The sequence below is a fragment of the Stomoxys calcitrans genome, chromosome 1 (genome assembly GCF_963082655.1).
Source record: "Stomoxys calcitrans chromosome 1, idStoCalc2.1, whole genome shotgun sequence".
NCBI classification, from domain to species: domain Eukaryota; kingdom Metazoa; phylum Arthropoda; class Insecta; order Diptera; family Muscidae; genus Stomoxys; species Stomoxys calcitrans.
Genome location: NC_081552.1, coordinates 263240316 through 263250326, shown reverse-complemented (window position 1 = coordinate 263250326; position 10011 = coordinate 263240316). Strand labels below are relative to the sequence as shown.

Below are 10011 nucleotides of genomic sequence, written 5' to 3'. Positions count from 1 at the left end.
CATTCGATTTGGCCTTTCAAGGCTATAGAATCCACAATTTTCGTCCGATTTTGCATGAGATGTTTAAATTGACGTTCCAATACGAGCGCAAAATTTCATAAAAATCGGTGCTAATTTAGATATAGCTCCAATGTGTATATTTCATCCGATATGGACTTTTAAGGCAATAAAATCCACAATTTTGGTCACATCTCAACAATATAGGAGGTGAGATGTTCTATTTCATGTCCCAGTATGTGTCAATAAAATTGGCACAGGTTTCCATATATCTGCCATATAATCTTTTATACGATGTGACCTTTAAAAGATGTGGAAAACGAAATCTTTTGCCATACGGTAGGAAAATCTTTCAAGGTTCTAAAAAGCTATGGCAATTGGTATCCAAATAAAAGTCTGACTAGATTTCGAGATAAGTTTACATATAAAAAGTACTACATACACTAGATGGGGTAGGGTATTATATAGTCGGCACTGCCGAACTTTTGTCTTTTCTTTTTGATTTTACAAACTAAAATGTGAGAATTAATTTATCGAATCTTAAATACCCACCACCTAAGGTATATATGTAAACCACCTTTCGTCAAAATACGGTGAAGAATGCATACCTTATGCCCCATAGTAGCTATATCGAAACATGTTCCGATTTTTGGACCACATACTTATAAATACAAGTCATTGTTCAATTCAATAGCTATATCTAAAAATAAACCGATCTACCATATACGACACGGATATCGAAAAACCTAACATAAGTCACTGTGTCAAATTTCAGTGAAATCGGATCATAAATGCGCCTTTTATGGGGCCAAGACTTTAAATCGAGATAACGGTCTACATGGCATCTATATCCAAATCTGGACCGATTTGGGCCAAATTGAAGAAAAATGTCGAAGAGCCCAACACAATTCACTGCCAAAAATTTCGGCAACATTGGACAATAAATGTGCCTTTTATGGCGCAAACCTTAACATTAAATAAAGAGATGGGTCTTTAAGGCAGCTATATCCAAATCTGAACCGATCATGTCCAAACTGAAAAAATATATCGAAGGGCCTAACACAAATCGGATAATAAATGTGGCTTATATGGGTCTAAGATCCTAAATCGGAGGATCGGTCTATATGGCAGCTATATCCAAATCTATACCGATCTGGGCCAAATTGACGAATGATGTTGAAGGGCCTAACACAACTGTCACACTGTCTCAAATTTGAGCAAAATCGCATGATAAATGTGGCTTTTATGTGCCTAAGACCCTAAATCGGAGGATCGGTCTATATGGCAGCTATATCCAAATCTGGACCAGTCTGGGCCGAATTGAAGATGGATGTAGAAGAGCCTAAGACAACTCACTGTTCCAAATTTCAGCAAAATCGGACTGTTTGCTGATTTAGCCAACCGAAATGTTTGCTGAAACAGCAGTAAGGTCTGCATTCCCATTTTTAGCAGGCAATAACAGCTGTTTTAGCAAACATTTATGCTATGTTGAATGAAAAATTAGGTTGAGTGTAATATAAGAAGATCCAAATTTAGAAATACTTACACACTATCTTGTCAAGAATAGCCCATCTAGCGGTTGTGCTTTGAATTATTAATGACGAACCATTAAGGATCTATGCTAACATCAAGAATCGATTCAACACTTCAAATGCCATCGCAGCAATAAATGTTTCACAATAACATATAAGAAATGAGTATATTGTATAGAATTCATTGTCATTTCAGAGAAATTTTCGCTGTTTTTATACCCTCCACCATATGATGGGGGTATACTAATTTCGTCATTCTGCTTGTAACAACTCGAAATATTCGTCTGAGACCCCATAATGTGTATATATTCTTAATGGTCGTGATATTTTATGTCAATCTAGTCATGTCCGTCCGTATGTCTGTCCGTCCGTCTGTCTGGGCTATATCGGTCCATGTTTTGACATAGTTGCCATATAAACCGATCGTCTGTCTTGACTTCTTGAGACTCTAGAGGGCGCAGTTCTTTTCCGATTGGAATGAAATTTTGCATGACGCGTTTTGTTATGATATCTAACAACTGTGCCAACTATGGTTCAAATCGGTCCATATCCTGATATAGCTGCCATATAAACCGATCTTGGGTCTTGACTTCTTGAGCCACTAATGGGCGCAATTCTAATCCGATTTAGCTGAAATTTTGCACGATGTGTTTTGCTGTGACTTCTAACAACTGTGCTAAATTAGGTTCAAATCGGTTCATAACCTGATATAGCTCCAATATAAACCGATCATGGGTCTTGACTTCTTGAGCCTCTAGAGGGCGCAATTCTTATCGGATTGGAATGAGATTTTGCACGACGTATTTTGTTATGATTTCCAACAACTGTGCAAAGTATGGTTCAAATCGGTTCATAAGCTGATATAGCTGCCATATAAACCGATCTTGGGTCTTGACTTCTTGAGCCTCTAGAGGGCGCAATTGTTGTCCGATTTGCCTGAAATTTTGTACGACGGATCCTCCCATGACCATCAACTTATGTGTTTATTATGGTCTGCATCGGTCTATAGCCTGATACAGCTCTCAGTTTTGCCTAAGAAGAGATGCCGGAAAAAGAACTCCACAAATGCGATCCATGGTGGAGGGTATATAAGATTCGGCCCGGCCGAACTTTGCACGCTTTCACTTGTAGAAACTTTTAAATTTTAAATCAAATTTATACCATGAAGTTATATTTAAGTACCATGTACCATTCAAAGTTTATTAAAATGTACCACTGCTAAGGCTTTTCATTTCAAAGTGAATTTACACTCAACTTGAGAAAAATGTCATTAGTTTTAAAAATGTTTAAAATGTATTTTAAAACTAAAATACTTTATTTCCATTGCATATTTTTTATCAACATTGTAAAATCTTTGCATTTCTGCAGCACTTGCCAAAAAACAAAATATTCCATTAGAAGAAATAAGTTTGTAAATTGTGGCGTGCGATTCCACACAACACTCAAATGCTGCTCAGCTGGCTTGGAGTCGGTCGCCTGTAGAGATGCAAACATGGATGCATTGATATGTAAGCACTGCGATGCATTACACGAGTACATACCCACAGATATGTGAGCATAGAATTTGATAGTCTCTGGCTTCGGTGCCTGATGCTGGGCTTCTGGGGCTGTGTGGGGCTTTTGCATCTTTTGAGCTGTGTCTGCGAAAATGCGCAGTCTGCAGAAATTCAAACACACTTCAAAGGTTTGGGGCAGATTCAGATGCCGCAATTGTTGCCGCCGACGCTGTAAAATCGCAGCAACCGTTGCATTGTGTTTTAAGCAATTGCAACGTATATAAAGAGTTTTGGTCATTGGGAATAGGCATCAGTTTAACATTTTCTTGCAAACGGTTGGTGCCACTGTCAAAAAAATAAAAGAAAACAGATTTAACCACAACAACGTGTTGAAATAAGAAAAAAATAACCAAAAATATAAAAATTTTCTGTTGTGTCATTTACAGATCGCAGTGCGGGTCCTTTTCGTTATATTGTGATACCAAGAGGAATAAAATTACAATATGAAGGTATTACATGAATCTGTAAATACAAAAAACCGTATGAACTGTTTTGATCTGCAAAGAAATAGAGATCCTTTTAAGGAATTTAGTGTTAAAACAAAAAGGACACATATGGAAATATGATAAAAATCTATTTAAAATTGGAAGTTATGTTGGAATTGTGACTAAAGTGTGTTTTATATATTGTGAACTTCAAATCAGAGCATAAACAAAACCAAAGTCCAATGAGAGTTATACCACAACAATGATACTTTTCTTCGGTCTTATCCAGCTACTGAATATAAAACAAGTAGGCGTTAAGTTCGGCCGGGCCGAACTTTGGATACCCACTACCTCGGGTATATATGAAAACCACCTTTTATTAAAATTCGGTGAAAATTGCATACCTTATGTCCAATAGCAGTTATATCGAAATAGGATCCGGTTTAGATCAAATACTAATAAGTACAAGCCATTGTTCAACTGTGTGTAACAAAATATTGGTCTTTATATATGTATATAGCTATAAGCTATAGCTACTTAGCTATATCTAAAAATAAACCGATATGAACCATATACAACATGGATGTCGAAAAGCCTACCATATGTCAATGTGTCAAATTTCAGTTAAATCGAATTATAAATGCGCCTTTTTTTGGGGTCAAGACTTCAAATCGACATATCGGTCTATATGGCAGCTATATGCAAATCTTGATCGATCTAGACCAAGTTGCAGAAATATGTGTAGGGGTTTAACTTAACTGTCTGTCCCAAATTTCGGCAACATCGGACAATAAATGCGTTTTTAACGGCCCCAAAACCTCTAAAACCGAGAGATCGGTCTATATGGCAGCTACATCCAAATCTGGACCGATCTGACTGAAATTGAAGAAGGATGTCGAAGGGCCTAACACAACTCACTGTCCCAAATTTCGGCAACATCGGACAATAAATGCGCTTTTTATGGCCCCAAAACCTAAAACCGAGAGATCGCTCTATATGGCAGCTATATCCAAATCTGAACCGATCTGTGCCATAATGCAGAAGTATGTCAAGGGCCTTAATTTAACGCTCTGTTCCAAATTTCAGCAAAATCGGATATACAATGTGGCTTTTAGGGGCCTAAGACCCTAAATCGGAGGATCGGTCTATATGACAGCTATATCCAAACCTGGACCGATCTGAGCTAAATTGACGAAGGATATTGAAGAACCAAAGACAACTCACTGTTCCAAATTTCAGGAAAATCGGATAATAACTGTGGCTTTTATGGGCCTAAGACCCTAAATCGGAGGATCGGTCTATATGGCAGCTATATCCAAATCTGGACCGATTTGGGCCAAATTGACGAAGAATGTGGAAGGGCCTTACACAACTCATTGTCCCAAATTTCAGCAAAATCGGATAATAACTGTGTCTTTTATGGGCCTAAGACCCAAAATCGGAGGATCGGTCTATATGGCAGCTATATCCAAGCCTGGACCGATCTGAGCCAAATTGACGAAGGATATCGAAGGGCCTAGCACAACTCACTGTCCCAAATATCAGCAAAATCGGATAATAAAAGTATCTTTTATGATTCTAAGACCCTATGTCTGAGGATCGGTCTATATGGTAGCTATATCCAAATCAGGACCGATCTGAGCCAAATTGACAAGGGATATCGAAGGGCCTAACGCAATTCACTGTCTTAAATTTCAGCAAAATCTGATAATAAAGGTGGCTTTTATGGGCCTGAGACCCCAAATCAGCCGATCGGTCTATATGGGTGCTATATCCAGATATATACCGATATAGCCAATCTTCGAACTTAACCTGCTTGTGGACAAAGAACGAATCTGTGCAAAATTTCAGCTCAACATCTCAATTTTTAAAGACTGTAGCGTGATTTCAACAGACAGACGGACATGTCTAGATCTAGATCTAGATCTACTCTCTAGGGTCGGAAATGGACATTTTGATGTGTTGCAAACGGAATGACTAATTTAATATAACCCCATCCTTCGGTGGTTTGGTTTGTTTGTATATTCTTTATAGACTCAGAAACGGCTGAACCTATTTTCTTGAAATTCACAGATGGTGCATAATGATCCCGTGGTGAAAATAGGGTACTACATTTTTTGATATCTGAAGGGGGGCGGACCCTCCCCCTTACCTTAATTTTCAGAAACGCCAGATCTTCGAGATGCGTAGTGCGATTTAAGCAAAATTTTCTGTGCACTCATATAGTACCCTAAAAGTAAAAATTTGGTAGCCAAATTTCGGATGTGGTACCTAGGGGGGCTGCCCCACCCCAAAGCCTACCAAACATATATTTAGAACAGTCACGACAATATTGGACTCAAATGAAAGGTATTTAGGACAAGAAAACGTATTTAATATTCAATTGTCGGACCAAGTGTTTGGGGGACTACCCCAAACCCCATAACACCCCTAAATTGGACATATTTACCGACCATGACAATATGGGACTCAAAAGAAAGGTATTTGCGAGTAGAATATGAATCTTATATCCAAATGTGGGGCCACGTTTCTGGGGGTCTGCCCCTTTGCAAAAACACTCCCCAAAGAAGACTTATTTACTGACCATAAGAATATGGGGCTTAAAAAAAGTTATTTGAGTGCAGAATTCGAATCTGACATCCAAATATGGGACCAAGTATTTTTGTGGGGCCCCCTCCCCCCAAAAAACATCCCCAAAATGGAACAAATTTACGACTATAGCAATATGGGGCTCAAATGAAAAGGTCTTTGGGAGTAAAGCACCAATCTGATATCAATGTTCGGGAAAAGTGTCTATTGGGGCACCCCACCCCCATAACACCACCCAAATAGGAAGTATTTGCTGACTATTGCAATATTAGGCTCAAATAAGAGAGTTTTTAGAGTAGAACACGAATCCGATATATATTTTCAAGGCTAACTCATTGAGTGGCCCCCCAAGCCATACGAGTCTGCTAGTCATTCAATAAACTTTTATAATAGCCATACATACCGATCTCCACATTTCACACTTTGACCATCTGTCTAGTGGAGTTCCTCTTTGATTTGGCTAAATTTGTATGTTGACGTGTGTTGTGACCGTGTTTTGGTGTGAAATCGTAGATACGATCTTACCCCCATTTTCATTTGTTTAAATTACTACTGCAGCTACATTTTTAGCCATATGTATTAAAACAGTATTGTCTATGCCAATTTTTATACCCTCCACCATAGGATGGGGGTATACTAATTTCGTCATTCTGTTTGTAACTACTCGTAATATTCGTCTGAGACCCCATAAAGTATATATATTCTTGATCGTTGCGACATTTTTGGTCGATCAAGCCATGTCCGTCCGTCTGCACGTCCGTCTGTCCGTTCGTCCGTCTGTCTGTCTGTCGAAAGCACGCTAACTTTCGAAGGAGTAAAGCTAGCCGCTTGAAATTTTGCACAAATACTTCTTATTAGTGTAGGTCGGTTGGGATTATAAATGGGCCATATCGGTCCATGTTTTGATATAGCTGCCATATAAACCGATCTTCCGCCTTGACTTCTTGAGTCTCTAGAGTGCGCAATTCTCATCCGATTGGAATGAAATTTTGCACGACGTATTTTGTTAGGATATCCAACAACTGTGCGAAGTATGGTTCAAATCGGTCTGTAACTGATATAGCTGCCATATAAACCGATCTTCGGTCTTGACTTCTTGAGCCTCTAGAGGGCGCAATTCTCATCCGATTGGATTGAATTTTTGCACAACGTATTTTGTTATGATATCCAACATCTTTGCCACGTATGATTCAAATAGGTCCATAACCTGATATAGCTGCCATATAAACCAATCTTGGGTCTTGACTTCTTGAGCCTCTAAAGGGCGCAATTCTCATACGATTGGAATGAATTTTTGCACGGCGTATTTTGTTATGATATCCAACATCTTTGCCACGTATGGTTCAAATCGGTCCATAACCTGATATAGCTGCCATATAAGCCGATCTTGGGTCTTGACTTCTTGAGTCTCTAGAGTGCTCAATTCTCATCCGAATGGACTGAAATTTTGCACGACGTGTTTTGTTAGGATATCCAACAACTATTCCAGGTATGTTTCAAATCGGTCCATGTTTTGATATAGCTGCCATATATACCGATCTTGGGTCTTGACTTCTTGAGCCTCTAGAGTGCACAATTCTTATCCGATTGGAATGAATTGTTGCACGACGTGTTTCTCTATGACTTCCAACAACTGTGCCAAGTATGGTTGAAATCGGTGTATAACCTGATATAGCTGCCATATAAACCAATTCTTATCCGATTGGAATGAATTTTTGCACGACGTGTTTCTCTATGACTTCCAACAACTGTGCTTAGTATAGTTCAAATCGATCCATAACCTGATATAGCTGCCATATACACCGATCTTAGGTCTTGACTTCTTGAGTCTCTAGAAGGCGCAATTCTTAACCGATTGAAATGAATTTTTGCACAAAATATTCTGACATAATATCCAACATCTGTGCCAAGTATGGCTCAAATCGCTTCATAACCTGATATAGCTGTCATATATATTGATCTGGGGACTTGACTTCTTGAGCTTCTAGAAGGCGCAATTCCTATCCGATTTGGCTTCTTCATTTCAACAACTGTGTCAAGTGAAGGTCAAATCGGTTCATAATCTGATATAGCTGCCATATAAACCGATCCGGGGTCTTGACTTCTTGAGCCTCTAGAGTGCGAAATTCTTATCCGATTGGAATGATATTTTGCACGACGTGTTTTGTTATGATATCCAACAACTGTGCTAAGTATTATTTAATTCGGTTCATAACCTGATATAGCTGCCATATAAACCGATCTGGGATCTTGACTTCTTGAGCCTGTAGAGGTCACAATTATTATTCGATTTGCCTGAAATTTATTACGACGGATCCTCTCATGTCCATTAGCATACGTGTTTATTATGGTCTGAATCGGTCTATAGCCTGATACAGCTCTCATATAAATCGATCTCTCTATTTTACTCTTGAGCCCCCAAAGGGGGCAATTCTTATTCGAATTGGCTGACAGATTTTACACAGGTCTCCATCATATAATTTAGTTGTGGTCCAAACTGGACCATATCTTGATATCGCTCTAATAGCAGAGCAAATCTTTTCTTTTATCCTTTTTTTTGCCTAAGAAGAGATTCCGGGAAAAGAACTCGACAAATGCGATCCATGGTGGAGGGTATATAAGATTCGACCCGACCGAATTTAGCACGCTTTTACTTGTTAATAATAATTAATTTTTTTTTCTTTTTCATTAGCTCTTAATTGCCTTTACCATGTTATTGGCTGCAGCTTATGCTTCCCCCATTGAATTAGAACACTATGGTCATGGAGCGATTTATGCACATGCTCCTGTGGCGGTACATGCTCATGCTGAGCCAGTGGTATGTTTTCGATTTCGCATTAAATTTTGATCATTAAATATCTGTACTTCCTATCTAGGCTTATCCCAAATATTCCTTCAATTATGGCATAAAGGATCCTCACACTGGTGACATAAAATCTCAAGCTGAGGAACGCGATGGTGATGTGGTGAAGGGACAATACTCGTTGGTGGAACCCGATGGCTCTGTACGTACGGTCAACTATAGTGCTGATGATCATAGCGGTTTTAATGCTGTTGTCCATAAGACAGCACCAGCTGTGCATGCGGCACCAGTGCATGCCATTCATGCTGCACCTGTGTATGCTCATGCCCCAGCTCCGGCTCATTTGTTGCACCACTACTAAAGGGATAATCGCGAACAATGATTTGTAATATGATGTGACTAATTAGCTTATGTAGTTTTTTTTTATTATTATTATTTTTGTTGAGTACAAGAAACAAGGGCCACAGAAATTGTTGATGGACTGGAATATGGTATGAACTAGTATTGATTTTAATGATAATATTTTTTTATGAAACCCGAATGCATTGCTTATATATATAAAGTTTGTAGGCTTAAGTTCAACCCCATAGGTTTATTTGCACCATTTTTGTTTTTTTAATATTTCATTGTATTTCATTTAAATTAGTGGTAGAATACTTTTTTAATTTTTCTCACTAAAATCTGTCACTTCTAACTGTTTTGGGCTCAGCGAACTGAGTAAATGTAATGTCGCCAAACTTTAACGAATTGATGGTTCATTGGGCCAAATGAGTAGCAAACAACCACCGTCCTAATCTCATTACTTTTCAAACTTAAAGCCTATCTTAACTTTAACCTGTTGTAAATAATTTATGTTTTTCATCTCTATTTTCTGCTATCTAGTGAGCCTAGCTACTCCTTTCAGCAAATGAATCATTTTTAAAAATTCAAAAAACAATACAAAATGATTGGTGTTTCATTATAAAGATCCAGTTTAACATCATTTGGAATTTTGCATAACATTTATGTCAAAAATTTGTAATTTCGTGGTGCCATTTATCCAATCAGCTATGACATCTCTTGCGGTTTTCTGAGCTTAGTCTTTGTTTTGCTTACTAACTCCATTTAAT

The 10011-nt window shown here is 38.3% G+C and overlaps 1 protein-coding gene across 1 annotated transcript; it reads left to right on the top strand.

Moving 5' to 3' along the window:
* The first annotated feature begins 3312 nt into the window (after positions 1–3312).
* LOC106094270 (cuticle protein 8) lies at positions 3313–9979 on the top strand. The gene is made up of 4 exons (XM_013261472.2): positions 3313–3360; positions 3472–3534; positions 8792–8917; positions 8976–9979. The coding sequence occupies exons 2-4, from the start codon at positions 3529–3531 to the stop codon at positions 9261–9263; spliced, it is 420 nt and encodes a 139-aa protein (XP_013116926.1). The 5' UTR covers positions 3313–3360; positions 3472–3528; the 3' UTR covers positions 9264–9979.
* The last annotated feature ends 32 nt before the right edge of the window (positions 9980–10011 follow it).

Bases quoted from the DNA above. Each gene is read 5' to 3' on its own strand.
- LOC106094270 (XM_013261472.2), top strand. The intron at 8,918-8,975 runs GTATGTTTTCGA...CTTCCTATCTAG, and splicing joins ATGCTCATGCTGAGCCAGTG to GCTTATCCCAAATATTCCTT.